This window comes from Lichtheimia ornata (genome assembly GCF_029851405.1).
Source record: "Lichtheimia ornata isolate CBS 291.66 chromosome Unknown scaffold00042, whole genome shotgun sequence".
NCBI lineage: Eukaryota > Fungi > Mucoromycota > Mucoromycetes > Mucorales > Lichtheimiaceae > Lichtheimia > Lichtheimia ornata.
In genome coordinates this window covers 159580-183212 of record NW_026695362.1, presented here as the reverse complement: position 1 = coordinate 183212, position 23633 = coordinate 159580, and the positions used below count along the sequence as shown (strand labels likewise).

Here is a 23633-nt window from a genome sequence, read left to right as displayed (position 1 = left end):
AGTGGGATTAGATTGTTGGGAAGAAGCGTTTACAAAGAGTTTTGGTAGCATGGCAACCAACAAGAGCTTGTTCATGGCTGATCGCTAATTCGATAATGCCGACAATTTGGGGGGCTTCAGGTCGAATGGCTTGTGACTAGCGAACCATCTCTTTTTTCTCGGGTTGCCTTTTCCCTTTTTCTACTCTTTGATCGATCAAGGCAATCGCATATATACAACACCATGGGAAAACGAAATCGAGCCGCCTTGTTGCCAACACAGTTGCCACAGCTTCAAAATCTCATCAAACGAGATGCCAAATCGTATGAGCAAGAGTTCCTTCAACAATACCGCCATTATCAGTCAACCTTGTCGATCTTTTGCTTGAAGCCCGATGAGGAAGCCAAAGAGTTATCCGAATTGGTCACCTTTATCAGCCAAGTTTCAGTGTGTTATCCAAAGGAGACTGCCGAGTTTCCACAGCAACTGGTGGATCTTTTACAGCAACACTGCGTTGTCCTTCACCCCGATGTCCGAAAGAGCTTTGTTCAGGCATTAATTCTTTTGCGTAACCGAGGCGTGATCGATAATACCCGGTAAGAACAACAACAACAACATGTTGATATCTATGGTTGCTTATACAAGTATACATGTATAGATTATTACCTCTCTTTTTCACCCTCTTCAAATGCCGAGATAAGCCATTGCGTGAAATGTTGTACAACCATATCGTCAATGATATCAAGAACGCCAACTTGAAGGCCAAGAACAACAAACTCAACAAGACCCTCCAATCCTACATGTTCACCATCCTTGAATCAGTAAAGACCGGCAACAGTGACGAGAATGCTGTATCAGCTAAGAAGGGTGTGGATGTATGCATTGAATTATATCACAAGAACGTCTGGTAAGTGGATTGATTGTGCATATGAAGGAGCATGGTTTGATTGATTATGGTATACTTTATTATAGGAACGATGCTAAGACTGTCAATGTAATTGCTGAAGCCTGTTTTTCACCTGTCAACAAAATTGCTGTCACTGCCATCCGTTTCTTTTTGAACACCAACGAAGATGAGGAAGAAGATGAATCAGAGGAAGAGGTATTTATCCATTGGATGAACCGATATAGGGGATAGGAGAGCAATAACAAGTGTTTGGATGTATTAGTTGCCTGATATTCGCAAAATGGAACAAGCCAACATCCACTCGAAGAAGACCAGAGCCAAATCACGACGATTAGAACAAGCCAAGAAGAAAGTACAACGCAAATCCAAGAGCAAAAAGAAAGCAGAGAGCTTCAACTTTGCAGCATTGCATCTTCTCAATGATCCACAAGGTTTGTCCTTTATTTATTATCACACCGGATGGATAGGCTAATGGTGAAATGGAACTATAGGATTTGCCGAAAAGTTGTATTCAAAGTTACAATCCAAGCAAGATCGATGGGAGATTCGTTTGTTGCGCATGAATTTGATTTCTCGTGTCATTGGTATCCATCAACTTTCTCTTCTCGGCTTTTACACCTATTTGATCAAATACCTGCAACCCACCCAACGTGATGTCACTATGGTATTGGTGTCTTCAGCACAAGCTAGTCATTCCTTGGTTCCTCCCGATGCTCTTGAACCTGTGCTCAGAGCCATTGCAAACAACTTTGTCACTGATCGTGCATCCAATGAAGTCATGGCTGTTGGGTAAGTGAAAGTGATTTACGTATCAAGATCATGTTTCCTTATGCAATTCAAATTAGTATCAATGGCATTCGAGAAATTTGTGTACGCCAACCCCTCGCCATGAATGAGACATTGTTGCAAGATCTCACACAATACAAGAACCATCGTGATAAGGGTATCATGATGGCTGCACGTTCATTGATCACCTTGTATCGTGAAGTCAACCCTGAAATGTTGTTGCGCAAGGATCGTGGACGATCAGCTACCATGCGTCTCAAGGATGGCACAGCTAAAGAACTCACATTCGGTGCACAAGACGCTGGTTTGGCTGATGGTTTGCAAGGTGTTGAACTTTTGGACAAGGAAGAAGGAGATGATGATGAAGGCTGGGATGGCTGGGAAGTGGATTCCGACGACAGCGACAGTGATGAAGAAGGCTGGATCAATGTATCAAGTGATGAAGAAGATATCAATATTGCCATGAGCGACGAAGAAGGTGATGATGACAAGAAGAAGGACAAAAAGGAAGAAGCAAGCAAGGAGGAGAATGGACCAAGGAAACGACGTATCGGCAAACGACAACTGCGTAAGCTTCAAGATGCTGAAGAATTGAGTGAAGAACAACAAAAGAAGCTTGCTGAAGAAGCAGCTGCACGACGTGCTGAAGAGGAGAAGAAACAAGCAGCTATTATGGAAGTGGCATCTACGCGTATTTTGACCCCTGCTGATTTTGCACGATTGAATGATATGCGAGAGAAAAAGGAGATTGAAGCTGCAGCCGGCATGAAACGTAGTGCCACTGACGATGGACGTGTGGATGAAAGCATCATTTTGGGTCCAAGAAAGAAGACCAAGGCGGACTATGAAGCACGTATGGCATCTATTCAAGAAGGTCGTGAAGGTCGTGAAAAGTTCGGATCAAAGAAGGGCAACAAGGATCGAGGCAGTACGACAAATCGTGAAAAGGCACGCAACAAGAACTTTATGATGATTGCACATAAACATGCTGTGGTATCCAAGAGCAAACGTAGTCTTGTTGACAAGCAAAAGGCTATGCGTGCAGCCATCAACAAGCAAAAGAAGATGAAACGATAGATTACAATTACCATTATTCCATATGCATTCTCTATATACAACAACATCACATTTGTAGCATTAAAAAGTGTCTTTATTTCATGTAAGAAGGGATAATGTTTACGATGGAGTAAGTCCTTGAACGGAGAACATCAACAGCTACTTTTATCAAAAAGGAAAAGCATCGCGTGTAATGTGCATCAGCTCCGCGTGGAGAACAAGGCAGCTCCCATATTATAAAAATACCATCCGCACCCTGTCGCCTTTCTTCTTCATCAACGTTCACCCTAACTTTGGACAGCTCATCACTTCAACCCCATCTATTTTATTAATTCTGCCATGAGAGAAATCATCAGTCTTCACGTCGGTCAGGTAAGCTACAAACGACCTCCGTCTTCTTTTCTTGCATAAACGACCCTGCTCATCTGAAACATGTGCCTTCTTCGTCTTCGTCTTCCCATGTAGGCCGGTATCCAAATCGGTAACAGGTAACTAACTTGTCCAGATGAACCCAATGGAGAAGCAACATGGCACTCAATGGCCCTTTGACATTCTATAGCTGCTGGGAGCTTTACTGTATGGAACATGGTATCAACCCTGATGGCCGTATCCCCACTGATCAAGAAGTCAACGACCACTCCTTTGCTACCTTCTTCAGCGAGACCAGCTCTGGCAAGCATGTTCCCCGTACTGTCTTTGTGGATTTGGAACCTACTGTGGTTGATGAAGTTCGCACTGGTACCTACCGTCAACTCTTCCACCCGTAAGTATACATATATACAAACACGCACATGGTGTGCATGCATATGCATCATCAGGGGTGTTGCTCACTTTTTGTGGTTGAATAGGGAGCAATTGATTACTGGCAAGGAGGATGCTGCTAACAACTACGCTCGTGGTCATTACACTGTTGGCAAGGAACTCGTCGACTCTGTGTTGGATCGTGTTCGCAAGTTGGCTGATAACTGCAGCGGTTTGCAAGGTTTCCTTGTCTTCCACTCCTTTGGCGGTGGCACTGGTTCCGGTTTTGGTGCCTTGTTGATGGAACGTTTGTCTGTGGATTATGGCAAGAAGTCCAAGCTTGAATTCTCTGTCTATCCTGCTCCTCAAGTCTCCACTGCTGTTGTTGAGCCCTACAACTCCATCCTCACCACCCACACTACTTTGGAGCACTCTGATTGTGCCTTCATGGTTGACAATGAAGCTATCTATGACATTTGCCGTCGTAACCTCGACATTGAACGTCCCACTTACGCCAACCTCAACCGTTTGATTGCTCAAGTCGTCTCTTCTATCACCGCTTCATTGCGTTTCGATGGTTCCCTTAATGTCGATTTGAACGAGTTCCAAACCAACTTGGTGCCTTATCCTCGTATCCATTTCCCTCTCGTCACCTATGCTCCTATCATCTCCGCTGCTAAGGCTTACCATGAACAACTCTCCGTTCCTGAAATCACCTATGCTTGCTTTGAACCTAACAACCAAATGGTCAAGTGTGATCCTCGCCATGGCAAGTACATGGCTTGCTGCTTGCTTTACCGTGGTGATGTCGTTCCCAAGGATACCAATGCCGCCATTGCTTCCATCAAGACCAAGCGTACTATCCAATTCGTCGATTGGTGCCCTACTGGTTTCAAGGTCGGTATCAACCACCAACCCCCTACCGTTGTCCCTGGTGGCGATCTTGCAAAGGTTCAACGTGCTGTGTGCATGCTCAGCAACACCACCGCCATTGCCGAAGCTTGGGCTCGTCTCGATCACAAGTTCGACTTGATGTATGCCAAGCGTGCCTTTGTCCACTGGTATGTTGGTGAAGGTATGGAAGAAGGTGAATTCTCTGAAGCTCGGTAAGTCTTTTTTTCTTTTGCTCTTGTATGGGGGATCATGTATTAATTTCATTCTTCAGTGAGGATTTGGCTGCCCTTGAGAAGGATTACGAGGAAGTTGGCTCTGACTCTCTTGGTGATTCCGAGATCGAGGAGGAAGAAGTCGAGTACTAAATAGCCTGATCGCTACAATGTACATTCATCCATGGCTTAATTGAATAACAGTTATGACAAGATGATTTACACTCGTGAAGTTGCTTTGGTTTTCGTATATATGGATACGTGAGATGGGGGTGAAACAAGGCATGTGCCACAGCAGTCTGTGCACATCCTACACACACACACACATTGGGTTGAATTAAGCTTTACCAAATATGACATGACCCTGTCGCTCAAAATTGTTACATTAGCAACAACAGCTGAAATCATAATCCTCTTTTCTTTGCACACTGATGTTTGTGATTTACAAGTTTCAATAAGTATACGTACATGGTGGTGAGCTGGATGATGGCTGTCGCATCGATGTAATAATAGGATCATCGTATCACTTAAATGGCGCATCAGAAATCAAGATCAAGATGCCGCTTAGTGGATATGAAGATGGTTGTAGAGAAGAAATGTGCCCGCTATTGTATCCAAAGTCGATAGCTGTCATCAATAATGAGATCTACTTTTCTACTAGCATGATGACCTTGATCATCCAATCGTTTGCACACATGTCGTCTTTCTCGAGGCCAAGATGAAGGGTATTTATTACCAACCATCTCTGTGGTATATTTATCTGATGATGGATCGGCAAATGTTACTCTTGCGTAATTATTGCTCGATTGTTTGTACCATTGTTCATGGCCAAGGAACATTTAGAAGGGAGGTAGCCCTCAACTTGGCAGGATATCGACTTGCTGGATGTGACTATGCATGATGGGTTTTAGATACCATAAGCTCATATGATCATGTATACTGATTTGTCGTACGTATGATATGACATCTGATATTGCAAATGCATAACAAGCAGCCCATCCGAACCTTGAGATGAACCGGCCGTCATAGTGCATCCGATTGGTCGATACAGGTGCAAGACCAAGATGTCAGCAAGATCTACAACGCGATAGCCAGCACATTAACCATGACTTTGGTAGCATCAAGCTACAAGCATCCTATATTCATACAACCAATCTCGAGTATGTTATCAACAAGAGCGTATGGTAATCCATTGCAGGAATGGCCCGTGGGTCGTGACAAGGTTAGAGTTACATTGCGGGATCTCAAACCACATTTTATCTTTCTACCTCCACTCATTTAAAGCAAACCAGCTGTACCCACTCATCATCTTTTTCCCTGTTTGTCCTTTTTTCCCATAAACCTTTTGTATTGATCTTATGCCTGTGGGAGGTGATTATGAATCTCCTCGAAAGGATCTTTCGAGCAAAGCACCCTCACTATCCCCTTTACTGGATAATGGCAGCAAAACAAGCTTGATTTCTCGTGTGCGACGCTCACTCTCCACGGCATCATCACCCAATAATAGTAATCATCAAAAACAACATCCTATTCAAGGAACCATACGCAGACAAATGTCATCCACGTTGGCAGGTCCAAGGTATCTATACAGCCATGTTGTTTGCGTTGTATCATTGCAACATCTAACACGGCAGGGGCTTTGGCTACATGTAATAATAGTAATAGCAGGTTGGCAGACTCCATCATTAATAGCACCACGAGCACCAGCAACATGGTGCATGAGACATTTCAGCAACAAGATGAAAAATCCTTGTCGAAAACAACATCACTCGAAACCCTATGTCAGTAATCCCGGTAACTTTATAGTTACCGCATCACCCCTTCTTTTATGAAAAAGAGCCTATATTGATACGCCTATAGTGAAACAGCAGGACCATTATCACAATGTCACAACACACACCAGCAAACGTTCACCGCCTGTGTCACCCACCAAGATGGCAAAATCCTCGTCTTCATCTTCTTCATCCACTCGCAGTAGCAGTAGGCCACAATCACCAGCACAACGTTCAATGGATGAAGAACATCATCATCATGGCACCTTGTATATCCCATCCATGGCATTTTCGAATCGGTGGAGAAGACACTCTAACAAAAACCAACGCTTGAAAAACATGGTGGTATCAAATCAAGTCTCTGTCATGTGGGCACCAGCACCTGCCATGTATTGGTCACAGCCAACGGTCCATGGTGTTGTGCCTAAACCCGTCAGAGCTCACACAAGTGTCGCTGTAAATGATCTCATGTATGTCTTTGGTGGCTCTGGAAACAATGGTTGCTCTCACACTTTATATGCTTTGGAAATGGGTAAGATCGAACCAATCCCTCTTTCGGAAAAAGAGGAGGAGAAAAGGAAAATTAACCGACCCAAGGGACATCATGATGTAGATACCTTCAAATGGACAAAGCCAAGAACGTCAGGCGAGCGACCACCAGCAACGCGTGCCCACAGTATTGTGGCACACCATGAGAAAATCTACACTTTTGGGGGTGGAGATGGTTCGCATTACACGAATGACCTTTATGTGCTGGACACAAGTAAGAAGCTTGTTTTTTACTTATTCCCATCACAATCAGCGCATGGTGTTGTATTCACATACATGTTACAGAAACGATGGTATGGAGTAAACCCGATACCTTAGGCCCACGCCCATGTCCTCGACGTGCCCATAGCAGCTTTATATGGCGAGACACGCTTTACATCTTTGGCGGAGGAGATGATGCAAATGCTTTGAATGATTTGCATGCGCTTAATCTTGATGCCATGACATGGATGTCTGTGGACACCAAAGGCCAAAAACCACATCCACGAGGATACCATAGCGGCACGTTAGTCATGGATAAGTTTATTGTATTTGGCGGGAGTGATGGAAACATCTGCTTTGATGACGTGCATATCCTAAACTTGGGTGAGTTTTATACGAGCTGCAATGTTGTTATGTGTACAATGCCATTCTTATTTATGGTTGCTATGCAATAGAAACAAGCACATGGACCTGGATCGACGCTCACGTTGCACCAGGATTGAACATGCTTCCTAAACGTCTATCCCACGCTGCTGTGGGTGTTGGCTCGTACATTTTTATCACAGGGGGTCATGATGGTACACGCTATTGTAGCGATCTCATTCTATTCAATCTTGGTAAGAAGGACAACGGTGATGCGTAAATGTATTTACATAGTTGACATGTGTCAATTCAATCATACAGCCACCATGACGTGGGAGACAAGAAAAGTATATGGGCAGGACCCATCATCACGAGGATACCATACAGCGGTGCTCCATGATAGCCGGCTTTTTCTCTATGGTGGATATGATGGCAAGAAATTTTATAACGAAATCGCCATTCTCGATCTTAGTGCAAGTGCTTACCTACCACAAATTACTAAATTCACTATTGATGTCCCATAACAAGTAATCCTTTCTTCCTCATAAACACCCCCTCTATCCATTCATAACGCTGTAAATGAAATAACAACATCATCTTTATTTTGCCACAAGGTGGCTGGCATGCACTAAGCATGAGCAACGTATACGAGTGAATGTTTACAATATTCCCCACACTCATGCGTGGGGTTTTCATATGCTGGCTGAGTCATGGGAACGGATCTACGATTTATTCTTGTCTCCTTGATAAGGACATATAAGCTTTGTACGACCACGTTGTTGTTGCTATGTAATAGTATGCCATGCTCCCATCCTGTAGCAACCCAATTATTTATTATACCGGGTACACTCGTCGTGGCACTGCCAACTGCAACAATAGAAGGTTCTACTACTAGTTGCCCATGGTAATTGCAATACCCAATTTATGTGCATTCTCATTGAGCCGTGTCGTGTCTACCGATGCACCCATATTAAGCTTGATTCCAGGTCGTACCGTTTGATTATAGCTGCATCGTAAGAAAAGATCACGTGAGCTACATGCATTTGGTTTTGATGGGTGATACCTACGCAATACCGAGCATGCCAGCATTGGAGATCCTGCCTTTGACAAACGCCGACTTATCCACTTGGTACTTGCAACCCACTTCAAGCACGACCACATTGCTTCCTTGTGCATCCCACATGGCTTTGCCTGATGCTTCTACTTGTGGGTTGATACGATGATAGTATGATGCAGCATAGCTTTGAAGGTTGTTGGTGGCATGAAGGGCCAAGCTGTATTCGCGATTACTATATCCAAAAGCGCTGCTGTAGCGTAGCACCTAACAATGGCGCATGAGCCAGGATCCTTCCTATGCAATAATAACACCTTGTACAAACCTTGCCATCACGTGTATTGATTGACATTTCACCTCCCAAGGCAAATCCATTTTGACCTGTCACAGACGTAATGTGCAAGTGATTCTATCGTAAAAGCTTGGATGTGAGTATCATGGCAACAAGAAAACCACCTTTCCATATATACCTTGAGTACATCCATGGTAGCAACGGTATGGCAATGGGGCTGTTTGTATGTTGCATTGACCTTGAATGCCTTATCCTTGATGGATGGCAGCAGCGATGTCAGCAACTCAACCTTTAAGCCCTCTAAAGAGATCCCTTATTATTATCATGCGATCCAAACATCCCACCATTGCATTTGTATATACTTACTTGCCAAATTATTGTCGAGCTCGATTTTGCTGTTCACGTGGTTGGCTGTGGTCCATGCCTTTGTGATAGCAATGCCAGTTGCTTTATCCGTGTATTTGGCTTCAATGTCACCAAGGACAAGGCCTGATCTAAGATCACGTTGTCCATTGACTTTGAACGTCTTTTCCAATTTCATCCGTATTAGATGCCATCCACGTGTGTACCTTAGAAGAAAAGTATATATACATTACCACGCCATGAGAGGTGGTGGTCTTAACCTCTAGCTTGACACCTCCCACAGGGTAATCCTTCGTCAACAAGTCCTTGGCAGGTTTACCGATATCATTGAAAGCAACTATTTTAGACGTGTACGCGGTCTTAATAACAATTCAAGCATTGAAAAAGACAAAAGAAACAACGTGTACTTGCCTGGGACGGCCATTGGAAAAAAGTGAAAAGGAAAAAGGGGATAACACGTAATACGGTAAACAAATCTGCCCAAGGTCATGAAACAAGGAGCCAATAGGAAAGGATGTTCTTGCCCTCCTGCATAATGACGATCCTCTTGTATGTATCGCTTAGGTGAGCAAACAGCATACAACGCTATTGCAAGATGCCGATGGATCAACGTGTGGATGGCTGGTAGAGCTAGCTTGGCAACATTGAATGCTTCCAAAACATGGTGCGATGTAATTTCACGCATGCTTGTTATTTAACATTGACTTTGGCTACCATGATGATGGTGATCATAGGATGCATAATATGGGGTACCTCTTGGTTTTCGATGGATTTGGCTGACAACAGCAGTCGGTCGCTGAACATGGTATTGCTATTGCTGGGTTCGATAACTACGACTTACTAGCAGCAGCGATTGTTCGGGAACGAGTGATCCAGGCCATTCTATTAGGATACCAACAATATGCAGCTCATCATCAACCAAACAACGCGATATCATCAATAGCCACCTCTAGGATAGGTGCGTGAACAATATCAGTGGCCAGCAGTGTGCCACTTGACAGCTATGGCAAAATGACACGCTTCTACAGGGAATCACCCACAATGACACTAAACCAAACAATGATCATCTGGAACGCGCGCGTGAAACGACATGCTGTTACAAATGCAAGCCTATCGGGGGTAAACGAAAAAGCGCCCCCTGTTGTGTTTGTACCAAAAGCAACCCCATCATAATACGGCATCGATAAACAACATATGAAAGCAATCGGTGGCGTGGGTATTATGTTTCTTTAATGTATTGGTGGGGTTCACTATGTATGGATCTTCAAAACCATAGTCGTTACGGCTGCTTTTTGGGGAGATGAAATACACATTTGGGGTGACAAGGTGTCAGTGAAATGAAATGAAAGAGTGATCCCCCATTCCCCACCTTTCTGGATATTGGGCCCATGTACAGGCTACACGAGCATCCTACAAAAATGGATACCCGCCATTTTGTGGCTGTATCAATCTGGTATAGCTCCTGCACAAATGTCTGAGCCAGCTGAGGATGAACACGCGTGTTGTCGGCACTCCACCCGTGTCCTTTTTCTCAAGCGATTCTTATGCAAGCCATCATCATACAGGCTTCTTTCCTGATACAATGGCATATAGCAACATCATAATGATGATTACCGGATGGAAGAACAAGCACGCTGTGTAATTACAAGATGTGACATTTACTCAATAAACTTTTTTGTTGGGGACGTGATCCTAAGACTAAAAGCACTCATCCACAACCATCCTAGCTATCAGCAAAGGTGCCGAGGTGGATTCACTTTCAAAGTAGAGCTTTTCGTTATAGATCAACGTGTATTGCACCATGATGTCCCATCATGATGATACCAGTGGGAGTGGAAAATAAAAGTCCATGATCCGATAATATGTGTTATGTGACCCAAGGGGGTGTGTGTGTCCAATAGCTAATTAGCGACTCCGTATGCTGCTGCTGCTGCAGGATGCAAAGAGTTTCTCTTTTCTGCCATCCGAATCCCAGCGGTGATATTTACGGAGCGTACAAACAAAACCAAGATGTTTGGCGGTTTTGCACATGATCGTTGGTAATGGACAACCTCTGGTGGATGAGTGGAATGAATGGCACTGAAGAAAAAACACCGATTGTATGACAAGACCAGTTTAAGACAATCGACATGTATTGGATCCATGCACATTGGATCATGACACTGCTGTGTTGACAGCCGTTGTTCTTTTTTGTGTGCCCCTGGAGACGTGAGCGGAAAATTTTTTTTCTATTTGATGGATCGGGAGACCAACTATAAATGTACATCTTGCACAGCAGCCTTTTGGATCTCTTTCTTCTCCTACTTACCACCTATCTTCCCTCTCTCTCTCTCTTTCTTCTTCCCGCATCCTCCCATGGATTTCGTCAGGAACCTCGACTTTTCGCAGCAAACGCCTTTTGGCTTTCATTTATACCCATTCTTTGAGAAGGCCTATGAGGCTGTCACTGGTCAAGCTGCCGCTGATTTCGCCTTTGTCCCAGGTGTCACCCCGCTGTCGACTGTCAAAGAAGGTAAAGTAAAAAAAAAGGCTTTCAATCTCGAGATGAGGAGAGCAATGGCAGGGGGAATCGGTCAATCAAGTGGTAGATGCTGACCATCTCTGTCAATAGTCTTCACAGCATGTATCACCTACTTTATTGTCATCTTTGGTGGTCGCTACCTTATGACCAACATGCAAGCATACAAGTTCCAATATCTCTTCCAATTCCACAACTTCCTCTTGACTTTGGCATCCGGTGCCTTGCTCGCATTGATGATTGAACAACTCTTCCCCATCATTTACAACCATGGTTTGCTCTATGCTGTCTGTGCCAAGGATGCTTGGACCCAACCCCTCGAATTGCTTTACTATCTCAACTACCTCGTCAAGTACTGGGAATTGTTTGACACTGTCTTTTTGGTTGTCAAGAAGAAAAAGTTGGGTAAGTTGGATCATCAATCATATATATGGAGTGGGGAATGAAGAACTAACAGGGACCCTCTTTGTATATAGAATTCTTGCACTATTATCATCATAGCTTGACCATGGTGCTTTGCTATACTCAGCTTGGTGGCCGTACTTCTGTGGTATGTAACACACACGCAGTGGATGGGAGGATATTGTGTACTAATAATGTGCCATTTTGACAGTCGTGGGTCCCTATTACTCTTAACTTGACCGTGCATGTGTTCATGTACTACTACTACTTCCGTACTGCTGCTGGTCACAAGATCTGGTGGAAGCGTTACTTGACAACCATGCAAATCACTCAATTCATCATTGATTTGTTCGCCGTCTACTTTTGCACTTACACCTACTTTGCTTACACCTACTGGCCCCATCTTCCCAACGTTGGCAGCTGTGCTGGTACCGAGACCTCTGCTTTGTTTGGCTGTGCTCTTCTCAGCTCCTACCTCTTCCTCTTCATCAACTTTTATCGTATCACTTACAAGAACAAGAAGGCTGCTGCTGCTGCTGCACGTAACGCCAATGGCAACGAGAAGCCCAAGAGCAAGAAGATCTAATTCTATATTGCACACACACACACTCTTTCTCTCTTCACTAATGCTACCTCATATCACACACTCTCATCCCATCATGTAATCGCTTTTCTCCTTCCCACTATTCATTTGTAGTTTTCTCTTTCTAATACTTGTTATAGTCTCTGTAATCTTTCGAATTCATTCCAATGCAATGTGTAACACGAAAAATGTCTATTATTATTATCATTGTGCTAGTGAAAGGAAAACATGGTATAATACTTGCACCCAAGCATCAAGGGGACCAGGGATACAATAACGTAAGCAATCTTGACCACCCATATGGCCATCAGGTCGTAGATCTGTCAGGGCAGCCAAATCCACAAATACACCTCCTGCAGCCTCCACAATCTTGCGTGCCATGGCATTTCTTCTCTTCAACTCACTCCATCCATAAGGTAAGTGCCGTAGCTCTTCGTCCTTCAGATGTGATTCAAGAGGTGCTTGAGCATCGTTGCAAAAGGGATGACCAATGGATGTGGATCGATACAGGATAAGCGTATCAGGTGCTCTTGAACGAATCACACGCATTGTCTCGACAAGTTGTTGAATAAACGTTTCATCATCCTCGACCACAGGAGCACGATTCAAGATCAACACTGAGTAGGCTCTCATCATGGGGCTGGTAATAAATGGCCATTCGATTGTATCCACCGATGGATGTCCCTTTGCTCGATTGATGCGTGATACAGGAGATAAAATGTCATTTCGGATATAACGCATGCGTGCTTCAGGCTGCTGGCATAGTGTGTGGTCTTTTAAAACGATTCGTTAGTGTGTCTTTTGATAGAATTCCAGATCATGAAGCTTTTACCTTTGCAGTTTAGCTCACCAAAGCATACAGTAGGACCATCCCGCATCGCATCCAAAAGCACCTCGTGTAATTGATATTGTACAAGATCACCCACAATCAACATGTTCCTTCCATCCAGCAAACTGCACCATGTCACGGGATCCACCGTATCATCAAGGTGACATGTCGTAGTAGGCGTTGACCATACATAGGGATCGTGCTGTCGCTTACATTTACCATAAAGAGGATCCTGAAAATGCTTGGCAAGGTGATAACCATCTTGTTGCTTCCATTGTCCTTGGCTCGTCCAACAATCAATTTGTGCTCGTACTCGATCAGCAGCCTCATATGTCCTGTGCACAGACCCTGGAATCCCTTGTATAGGCCCCAAGACCAGCTCGGCAACCTGTTGTGCTCGCTCCACCGAATGCTCCCATAGTGCCTGCCATTGGTCCAATGACAGGTGACCTGTGCTAAAGTTGTTGCTCACAGGTAATGCAGGATGGGGATGCGTGTACCAAGGCAAAGCAACAGTGTCTAATGTTGACTCGTAGCGGTCGTCGTTGTCGTCGTGAATGGGCTCTGGAATGTCATCGATCTGGGTGATGGGTGGTGAAGAAGGCTTGTTCAAGCTGCTGCAGAAGATTAGAACGCCCACGATCGCAATGTAGATGAGAAGCCGTGACCGAGACGATCGTCGAACGATGCGTTGAAGAAACATAAAAGAAGAGCACATTCTATTTTTGACACCTCTTTAAGCACATTTGTGATCAGCAATGACTGTGTAACAACTCAATAAAAGGGAATACTTTATTCCAGTGATTCCAACATGTAATGATGCTGCTCATGAAGACGATCAAGTTCCTATGATAATGATAATGATGAATCCTCGCCCTCATTTGAAAAGCTATACACGCTTACATGAGCTACTTCTCCTTGTCCTAGATGTTCATATGGATCATCGGATGAATTGACTCGGTCTCGATCATCGAAGATTCCCTCCTTGTATTGCTCATCAATAGGCTCCAATCTCTCCTATCATGCACTATACATGTAAGACAACATAATAAGAATAGAACATGTTACCATGGTCACAGAACCTGCAAGCCGTGAACATCATCAGCATCATATTTGGTCTTTGAAAGATCATAGGTTGCTTTGCCAATGTGCATTAGCTCTTGATGGATTAGCTCTTTGGGGGTTCTTGAGTAAGCTTTTTATACATAAGAAAGTACTCTTCGTCTACCTAGATCGATTCTCATAGTAGTAATAAAGAAAGATGCAATATGCAAATGACTCCCGACATTTCTGGTTTCATCAAGTATGGCTAAAAACCGGGGTTTGCATGATGAGTCCCAATGCGACCACTTTTATTTTCATTTGGCGCATTCTTTACTTGCTATTGATAGTGGTTGGCTTTGAAGAGTGGCAATTTTCTAGTACAATGAGAACACTGCTTGTCCAAGCGACACGTGGGATAAGCATTTGCTTATGCCACACCTAGCCATTTATACCTTTGTTCCTAATGTTGAGGGATGATCGCCTTGCGCAATTCTTTGTAGGTAAACTTCAGGTCGTCACCAATGTACGTTTCAGATAAGATCATCGTGGACCGGATGGTTTGTGTACCAAAGGCCTCGAGCCTTATGTCGTAATGTAGCCTTCGGCATACGTTCTTGCGGCATGGGCTTATCACCCATAGAGGAGTCAAATCCTCCCCCCTCAGACTGGGGTTGCCTTTTGCCTACGAATGTACAATACATCCTTTTAATAACATTTATCAATTATATAAATGATAGCTATACCTACCACAAAGGATCCATCAAGGAGCACATCAGCCAAATGTCATTAGGCAGCAATGAGCACACCGGGTGGTAAAGCAATGATGTGAGCTACATAGATGAATGCATGAGTATCCTTATTTTGGGGATCACCCAAGACTATCCTTGAGACTTACCAAAGGCCATTGATGAAGATATGCATGCAAGTAGAACGAAAGGACGTATGATAGTGTTGGTGACAACAGCTTGTTTATATGAGAGTGGGCGTGGGTATTGTGGTCATGATTGATTGCAGTGGTGATCAAGCATCTTGAAGTACAGAGTCGAAGTGATGGAAGATCAACAGCTGATAAATCCACCTGCGGCTTTAAAGGTGATCAATTTTTGTAGGTGACAATAGTAAATCCTGCAAAGACGTAGCAAGAAGTGATTTGAGATAGCAAATGGATGATGAGAGGATAATGCCACCTTGTTTATCTCGAATCCTGTTTTATGCATGAGCATACAATCACACCAAGGCTCTTTGTGAAGACGCCCCACCAATTTATCAGCCCACCATCATATCCCAACAAACATTGTATCATTCATTGTGATCACAGAAGTACCCAACGCCCACCATGCACATGTAAATATACATAAACAAGGATGATGTTGTCGTCCGCACATCTCTTTTTTTTCTTCCTTCCTATCACTCTTTGATTGCTGACACCTCCAAATCCCAAGTTGATGTGAGTATCATAGCCTTCTTTGTGAGCGATACAAGTACTAAAAATGATTGCAACCATAACCATTGCAACAAGTCCAAGAAGAAAGAACCTCTGTGATCGTTGCTGATATGCTTCCTTTTTCATCCGGCTGTTGGTCCACCTCTCTCTTGGTCGTTTTCCATCGCAGCTCAACCATTTGAAATGATCACCGGAGGCCTCTTCGGGCAAGCATCAAGTCTTGAAATATTCACATTCCTTGGGTCCTCGGTACCTGATGTGTCGAAAGCGGTAAAAACAAAAATGACAGCTGACAGCTTTTCGGTCAAGCAATCACACACAAAGTGTGGTTTCAACAATCGGAACGTCCGGGAATATGGCAAGTTAAATGCAATGAATCTATGGGGCTGCCATAGTTTCAGGTACATGACATGTGGTTTCTTCCCTGTCAACCCCTTGGGCTTTCATGACCACCCCGTCACTTCTGCAGCTAGGTCGGTGAATGGACTTTTTTCTTTCATCTTAAGGTCTTTGGCATCAGCGACAGCAACTAGAGAAGAAATTCAAGGAATGGTCCAGTAGGCGAGTCTGACCAAGGAGCTCAAGCCGTACTTTGAAGAACACCAACCAACAACTTTTGCTGCTTTGCTGATGTCCATGAAAGCCAGCACAAGCACAAAAAAGGCCTCTCCCTACCAGCTCAACATTGTGGAGTTATTGAAGGCAATGGAGGAGCTAGCTAATGTATCGGATGAAAGAAACAACCTGGTACCAATGTATCAATCTATCAAGCAAAACGCCCTTTCTGCCTTCAACAATGGGTATAGCTCTGCATTGAAGTACACAAACGACAAGGCAGTAAAGAAATATCAAGAAGCATGTATCCTGCTGTTTTCGCTCCCACCCCTATATTTTAACACATACATATATAAATACATCCACCATTGCTCTCATTCCACCCCGCTACTCCATATCACAATTACCATATTATCCATCATCGACCCAAATAAAGAACTACATGCTTTCATTGCAGCATAATGTACACTTTCCCAACTATCATCAATCACACATGTAAAGTATGCATTTATTTTGGGATGTCAATAGTGTTCAAGTGAGCTGAATAAAGATACAATGGCGCTTTTAAGCAATTCATATCACGTGCCACAGCCAAGTAAACGGTTGCATGAATCACACGGCATACGGTAGTGGCTTTGCATCCCAGCTAGCAGTAATTCTCTCACTCACACACCCTCTCTTTATCTCCCACCATAAACTATGGATACCCGACCGCTATACGGTGGAGCCATTTCTTGCCCAGTTGGAAACTCATTTCTCGATGTGAGGTAGTGTCATGGAACGCATGGGTTGTCTGTGGCCGATTGGACTCATTCTCCTTTAGCAATGTACGCCAAGTACCCGACAATCAGGAAGTCTTTGTGGATATGGATACACAGCAGAGTCTCATCATTGAGCTGCTTGAACCTGTTGAAGCTGTGAACGAGGATATTGCACGGTAAGCTAGAGGGCTGTGTCGATGATTGGGCATGGTATCTCACGTGCTGCGTCTTGGTATTGAAGGTTCCATTTCCAACAATTGGCTGACGATAACGAAGCAACCGAAGCTCATGTTGACCGTGTCATTAAGCTGGATTCCAAGACTGCCGTTCCTCGTCTTCCGTAAGTAGGATTGTTGTGGATGGAAAAAAGGAAAGGAAAGAATACTTATATGGGATGTATATAGCGCAGATACGACGATCGTGCACATGCTACGAGGCACGCAAAAGGTTGCTAAATTCAACGAGGCCAAGGATATGGCATACAACACGGTGGAAATCAGAATGGCTGTGATACGTCTTGCTCAGGTGGAAACGGATTTGGTGATTTCTATCAATGCACCTGTTTTGGTGGCTCCTGGAAGCACAGATCAAGCAACAACAGCAGCCAATGTGGAACAGCATATTGAAGCAATCCTTAGCCAGCTGCAAGTGAATGATTGGAGTCTCTTTGGATGAATTATACATATATGTGAAGAAGCATTGAATATAGTTTATTTGACAAGCATACCCAAATAATGAATTGTATTGCGTGTTGTTGTTACTAGTGGGGATCATTGCTATCTCTTAACTCTTGAGCTATTAGTCGCCTTGATTGGATCTTGTGAGAATAGGTTGAGGGATAATTCACTATGGGGCCTCTATTCATTGTCGTTGCATGAGAATCAGGATAGCTTATCTTACATAGCCGATGATGATGCGAGAAATAAAGATGTTTTACAGGTTTACTCAAAGTTACAAGGATAGATGTAGAAGGAATAAGGAAAAGTGTGAATGGGATTACAGCTTCTAAGGAGGTAAAGTGAAGGAGGAAACATCGAAGGTATGGGTGAAATAAAAAGTTAAAGCAAGAGAGAGGTATACATATGGGGGTGGTTGTTGTTTAAAGGCGATGAGAAGGAACGGCAGCAAAGATGATGGTGAGGACCACTGCTATAATAATGCTCAACGCTAACAACCAAGCTGATCGTGACCATAAAATCCGTTTTACAGGTGCCTGACGAATCCTATTGAAATGGAAAGTGGTGGTTTCACTGGTGGTGGCGAAGAAAGACGTTTTCGATATCAGCTACCTTTGTATGCATGTGTTGTGCCGTATCCCTTACATACCTGACATTGAATAACAAAACCCACAGAGGATCCAATCCTGTCAAGAAGCAAAGTACATTGAGAACACCAATCCAAAAAGGAAGCAACACCTAATCATGATGGATGAAGTTATTAGCAAGCCATCACTGTATACCGGTTCAATCAATGCCTACCCAGAATCGTGTGCCCCATTGAGGATAATCGAGAAAGATCAAACTGAAAGCAGTAGCAAATGCAGCGAGCAAAGACACCAAGCCAACGACAAGACGACCCAATTGTTGCCATAGCGTTAAGTTGCCCCATACTTTGAGTCGCAAGAATTTGGGATAAGCTGTACGTCGCATGTATTCGAACAAATAATCTTTGGCATCTTGAAAGACCAATGGATCATCGCGTCCTCCTTGTTCAATTTCTCGACGCATCGTATGCTTTAGCTCTGGAGGCAGTTGTGTCAATTCCTTGGATGCTGCAGGTACCAAATACTTCATCAAGATGCGTTGTGCAGAGTCTGTCAAGTCTCGTCGATTCAACATAGCTTTTTCTCGCATAGCGTTCCTGTTGCTGTTGATGTTGTAGTTGCTAGGTTCATCATCACCCTCACCACCACCATCTTCTCCAACGAGGGGTGGTCTTTCTAAAGGTACTGACATGTCTTCACTCTGCAGATCTTCTTCGATTCTTCCACCACCAGCACCAGGTATCTGTAATCGACCACGTTGTTGTTGTTGTTGCTTGTCAAGCGTTGTTGTGGAGGATAAAGGTGATGTTTTCTTCTCGTCGAACGAACCCACTTGCGATAGTCGACTCACGACTCGTGGTGATTGAAAGCCGTCAACCAAGTCTTCCTCAGTAAGATAGCCCGATCGTCGCATTGACTTTACGTAGCGACGCCACAAGAGTTGATGATGCTGCACATCGAGGTAAAAGTCGAGCACTTCTTCCATATGAAGACGGTCTCTCATGATAATATACAAATTGTACAGGCACACGGGTGGTTGTGTCTTTCGAGCTAATACTTGTTCAAGCGTCGGTAGGTCATTGCGAATGGACGCCATTGGATGAGCTGAGAAGGGAAGGAGTCGTTGAAGAAAAGAAAAAGGTATGCTGTGCTGCTGCTGCAGTAAGCACGAGTTGGGCTCGCATACAAATTTAGATGTCCTTTCTACTTTGTCCGATAGATGATGATAATGGATCCTGGATCCTCCTTTGTTTCAATCAATGATCACCCCTCTCTCTCTCTCTCTCTTTCTTTAGATGATCCCCATTGTTCTTCATCACATTCATCTTTTTGAAAGGATCATCATCTCGTCTCCCCTACATTTTCCTTTTTACTTTCACCCCTTGCAAATCTTTTGGGCCTGTGCTACACCACCATCACTACCAGCATCATCCCTATTAAAGACGCTCATCGTGGTCCATCATACATAAAGCCATTGAATATCATTGATTGTAGTAGAACAATAAAACTTGTATGTACCAAATCCGGGTCATTATTATTGTTGTTGCTGCCATCCAAATTGGGTAAATGTCAAGCACATCTGCACAACCATGAGCACAGGATGTATAGCCATTGTTCTGCAGCTGAAAGAAGAATGCATAAAAGCACATTTGCTACTCTCTGAAAAGTCTTTGAGTGATGCAGCAATTAAGGAGTCTTGCATTGGAACAAGTCCATTGATTATGTCATCCTTACGACCATGCGGTATCCAGGCAACCCGCATATACAAATCCTCAAATATGGATGCGATAATGGGATACTAGGTATCATTGAGCATGTTCGTTATTGATTTGGATGATGGGTTCACGCTGCTAACGACGAATGACATGATCAATAGGAGTAGCAGTGATATGCTGAAGCATAGCAACCAAAATGAACCCATCAGCATTGGAAGTCACAAGTGGTGCTCACATTTGCATGGATACCATGCTATTTCTTTGTCGCGTAGATGATCAAATTGCCGTATACGTACAGCCCCACATTGAAAGTACATCATTGTCGATGACAGCTCAGCTACAAATGAGATTTCATCATGCTGTGAACAGTATAGTAGCAAGTAGTGGTAGGATCATGAGCGTATCTTTATTAGTGGAGGAGATTTTGTTGGATCTAGCACATGTATTCGTTAAGATCGAACGCTATAAGCATAGTGATACATGATGATACAAGGAAAGGTGATATGGGTGTGGGAGGAGGAGTAAGCTCTCACAGTACACCGACAAATCGGTTGTTGGGATTGGTCGCTCTTATCCTATAGCAAAATTTTCGAGTCTCTGTTTCCTCCTCTTTCGTCTTTGCTTTTGAGAGGTGTGTATTATTCCAGTTCCCCAATCCCTTGTCATTGGCACTCGCTCGGTTATTATCACGGCAAACACAGTAGCACCACTCGCCTTTACACCACATGCATCTCTTTGCAACAATCAGTTCCCTTGTTCTCACGTGTTGTATCCGCTAATGAGCGTGGCTTGTATACACACACACACACACATCCTGTTGCCTGCCAAACGAGTTCGCCATGCCCCCATCGCCATGACAGTTGACTCATACTATGACTACTACTACTTTAGAACATTCAATATCATGAACAACGACAAGCTCAGCAAGCTCCAAAACCAGGTCCGTATTGGTGGCAAGGGTAAGTCTCATAAAGGACATCCATCATCACCATCCATTGCGTATCTCTTAACATTCTCTCTCTCTCACGCGTAGGTACTCCTCGTCGTAAGATGAAGAAGACTACCAAGTCTGCTGGTCCTGATGACCGTAAGCTCCAAAGCGCTCTTCAAAAGCTTGGTGTTCAACCCCTTGGTGGCATTGAGGAAGTCAACATGTTCAAGGAAGATGGCAAGGTCATCCACTTTGCTGCTCCCCGTGGTAAGTAACCATTGACAACATCAGGTGAAGAGGAATCATGATACTCATAGCAACCATCCATCAATTAGTCCAAGCTGCTGTCAACTCCAACACCTTTGCCATCCACGGCCGTTCCGTTGAAAAGGAGCTCACTGAATTGGGTAAGTAAATGGAAATGGAATGGATCCATCTTTTATATCAAACACGTATTGATTGACGCGTCTTTTTCTATATAGTTCCCAACATTTTGAGCCAATTGGGTCCTGACTCTCTTGCTAGCTTGCGCAAGTTGGCTGAAGCCTACACCCAACAAGGTGGCGCTGGTGCCGCTGGTGAGGATGATGATGAGATCCCCGATTTGGTCGAGAGCTTTGACAAGGCCGAAGTTGAGGACAAGAAGGAAGAAAAGCCCGCTGAGTCCACCGAGACCAAGGCCTAAAAACACATTCTGAATACCAATTCAACCCACCCCCCAACAACGTGTATTAAAAAAAAAGCATCTTTTTTTTGTGTCATTGATCCACAATTAGCGCATACCCATAATGTTGGTGCGGGATACAGAATATCTGATAATCGATGAAAGGGGATGGATTGGGATGTAAAGCATTACGAGATGAACTTTTTTATTATTACGTCATGATGAAAGAGAATATGGCATGATGATGAATGTATACAAGTTGCTTTTGGAGAAAGTATGCTTTTTGTTGTTGTTTTGCAGACAAGTGTTGAAACCAGCTCTAATATGGAGTGGGGTGGTGGGTAGGAAAAATTGTCCGTGCGCAGTGGCCAGCTTTTTTCTTTTGCGATCCAATAGTCCTTTGGGTCTTGGAAAGCGTTCTTTGGTTTGTTGGCGTGCAAAAGCTGACGAGAGCAGGCAGATGATTCTTCTTTTTTTCTTCTTGTTGTTGAAAGTTATCCGGCAGATCGTGTTGTTGAATACATAATATGGTTTGAGGGTGAATGGTTGTATCAGGTGTCCAAGAAAGAACTTGAAGGCGAGCTGGGAGGTGATGGAAGGAAGTAGCCACCATAGTAGTTGGATGACTTGTTGGTCGATGTATAGCGTGCGTATGAAATGCATGGAGATGTGGGAGGCGAAAGCGGAATGGATGGAATATCGGTTGCAGAAGGAATTTGAGTATCTTTGATGCGGCAGTCTTCAGAGCAATAAAGTGACTAAAAGATAACACAGGCATGTTAATCATCTGATGCTGATACAAGTATCCCGAAAATATAAATACATACGTTGTCATCAGCACAATGGCGGTTGCAAATAGTACACCAGGCAGTATCCATGATTGAAAAGTAAAAAGAAGTGTTGTGTGTTGTGTGTGTGTGTGAAAAGAAAGCGTGGGGATGTTGGGAAGGCTGCACGAGCCTCTCCTTAAATATGATTCTGCGGAAAGGGCGGGGTCAATTGGCAAATGTGAGTAATCTTTTGCCATAAGATTACCCCTTATTGTTAGTCAGACATCTTGATAAGACGTCTCATACCCATCTTTTATTAAATTTCACCCATGGTCTACTATTACTGTTATCTGATGCTTTTCATGCATCTATAACCAAAGATATGATTTCCAACAGGAATTTTCTACATGATTGATCTTTTGTTCTCGAAAATTTCATATCGCCCTACAAGTCTTTTCTTGTACGTAGTTATGGCGTGGTTTACAAAGCAACCATTATTTTTTGCATGGAGAGTCCAAAGTCCGCAGAGTGTCATCCAACACGTTTTAGCCAATCAGCAGCCACGGACTAAGTTTGAGTCAGGTCATTTTTGACACACATGCTGGTAAACGGATCGGCAAGAGACGGAAGTAGCTAAATGTGGAAATTGGGTCATGGAATGACTTTTTCAACGGACCGTGCGCCATTTTTATGAATTACGATTGGCTGCCAATCCGGATTCTGCTTGAGCCCATCCGCGGGTCATCTTTTATTCTCACACACACGTGTGGCTCATTCTGATAAATCCTTCACGACAATAACCGGTTTCACCGGCGATATCTGATCATCATTAAAGCACTATATTTAATAGAATCTTTATCACCACCACCATAAAGGTCCTCATCAAAACGGGCCTAAGCGTCATAAGTGTGTACGACATTATACAATTTATTAACATCAACATCATCCGAGCAGAGTTGTATGATTTTTGTTGGGTTTGGGGGG

General features: G+C 43.7%; 11 protein-coding genes across 11 annotated transcripts; 6 read left to right on the top strand and 5 right to left on the bottom strand.

Moving 5' to 3' along the window:
* Positions 1-222: 222 nt before the first annotated feature.
* Positions 223-2749, top strand: O0I10_008172 (uncharacterized protein; the record flags this gene model as incomplete). Its single annotated transcript, XM_058488179.1, has 6 exons — positions 223-575; positions 638-886; positions 952-1081; positions 1149-1317; positions 1378-1675; positions 1732-2749. The coding sequence occupies 6 exons, from the start codon at positions 223-225 to the stop codon at positions 2747-2749; spliced, it is 2217 nt and encodes a 738-aa protein (XP_058341072.1).
* A 318-nt stretch (positions 2750-3067) lies between these two features.
* Positions 3068-4728, top strand: O0I10_008171 (tubulin alpha-1A chain; the record flags this gene model as incomplete). Its single annotated transcript, XM_058488178.1, has 5 exons — positions 3068-3100; positions 3194-3216; positions 3288-3491; positions 3577-4575; positions 4635-4728. 5 exons carry the CDS (start codon positions 3068-3070, stop codon positions 4726-4728), a joined length of 1353 nt encoding a protein of 450 aa, XP_058341071.1.
* Positions 4729-5933: 1205 nt separating this feature from the next.
* Positions 5934-7984, top strand: O0I10_008170 (uncharacterized protein; the record flags this gene model as incomplete). The annotated part of the gene is made up of 7 exons (XM_058488177.1): positions 5934-6154; positions 6235-6356; positions 6436-6879; positions 6961-7110; positions 7182-7481; positions 7553-7714; positions 7782-7984. 7 exons carry the CDS (start codon positions 5934-5936, stop codon positions 7982-7984), a joined length of 1602 nt encoding a protein of 533 aa, XP_058341070.1.
* A 367-nt stretch (positions 7985-8351) lies between these two features.
* O0I10_008169 (uncharacterized protein) lies at positions 8352-9854 on the bottom strand (the record flags this gene model as incomplete). Its single annotated transcript, XM_058488176.1, has 7 exons — positions 8352-8466; positions 8528-8781; positions 8840-8923; positions 8985-9106; positions 9173-9332; positions 9403-9506; positions 9635-9854. 7 exons carry the CDS (start codon positions 9852-9854, stop codon positions 8352-8354), a joined length of 1059 nt encoding a protein of 352 aa, XP_058341069.1.
* Positions 9855-11524: 1670 nt separating this feature from the next.
* Positions 11525-12675, top strand: O0I10_008168 (uncharacterized protein; the record flags this gene model as incomplete). The annotated part of the gene is made up of 4 exons (XM_058488175.1): positions 11525-11681; positions 11781-12092; positions 12164-12237; positions 12301-12675. The coding sequence occupies 4 exons, from the start codon at positions 11525-11527 to the stop codon at positions 12673-12675; spliced, it is 918 nt and encodes a 305-aa protein (XP_058341068.1).
* A 201-nt stretch (positions 12676-12876) lies between these two features.
* On the bottom strand, positions 12877-14204 carry O0I10_008167 (uncharacterized protein; the record flags this gene model as incomplete). Its single annotated transcript, XM_058488174.1, has 2 exons — positions 12877-13445; positions 13505-14204. The coding sequence occupies 2 exons, from the start codon at positions 14202-14204 to the stop codon at positions 12877-12879; spliced, it is 1269 nt and encodes a 422-aa protein (XP_058341067.1).
* Positions 14205-14293: 89 nt separating this feature from the next.
* Positions 14294-14655, bottom strand: O0I10_008166 (uncharacterized protein; the record flags this gene model as incomplete). The annotated part of the gene is made up of 3 exons (XM_058488173.1): positions 14294-14347; positions 14405-14518; positions 14584-14655. The coding sequence occupies 3 exons, from the start codon at positions 14653-14655 to the stop codon at positions 14294-14296; spliced, it is 240 nt and encodes a 79-aa protein (XP_058341066.1).
* Positions 14656-17243: 2588 nt separating this feature from the next.
* O0I10_008165 (uncharacterized protein) lies at positions 17244-17980 on the top strand (the record flags this gene model as incomplete). Its single annotated transcript, XM_058488172.1, has 4 exons — positions 17244-17311; positions 17368-17481; positions 17547-17645; positions 17710-17980. 4 exons carry the CDS (start codon positions 17244-17246, stop codon positions 17978-17980), a joined length of 552 nt encoding a protein of 183 aa, XP_058341065.1.
* Positions 17981-18404: 424 nt separating this feature from the next.
* Positions 18405-19665, bottom strand: O0I10_008164 (uncharacterized protein; the record flags this gene model as incomplete). The annotated part of the gene is made up of 3 exons (XM_058488171.1): positions 18405-18555; positions 18632-18720; positions 18784-19665. The coding sequence occupies 3 exons, from the start codon at positions 19663-19665 to the stop codon at positions 18405-18407; spliced, it is 1122 nt and encodes a 373-aa protein (XP_058341064.1).
* Positions 19666-21188: 1523 nt separating this feature from the next.
* On the top strand, positions 21189-21900 carry O0I10_008163 (uncharacterized protein; the record flags this gene model as incomplete). Its single annotated transcript, XM_058488170.1, has 4 exons — positions 21189-21243; positions 21318-21482; positions 21551-21622; positions 21698-21900. The coding sequence occupies 4 exons, from the start codon at positions 21189-21191 to the stop codon at positions 21898-21900; spliced, it is 495 nt and encodes a 164-aa protein (XP_058341063.1).
* A 530-nt stretch (positions 21901-22430) lies between these two features.
* Positions 22431-22757, bottom strand: O0I10_008162 (uncharacterized protein; the record flags this gene model as incomplete). The annotated part of the gene is made up of 2 exons (XM_058488169.1): positions 22431-22637; positions 22707-22757. 2 exons carry the CDS (start codon positions 22755-22757, stop codon positions 22431-22433), a joined length of 258 nt encoding a protein of 85 aa, XP_058341062.1.
* Between the last annotated feature and the right edge of the window lie 876 nt (positions 22758-23633).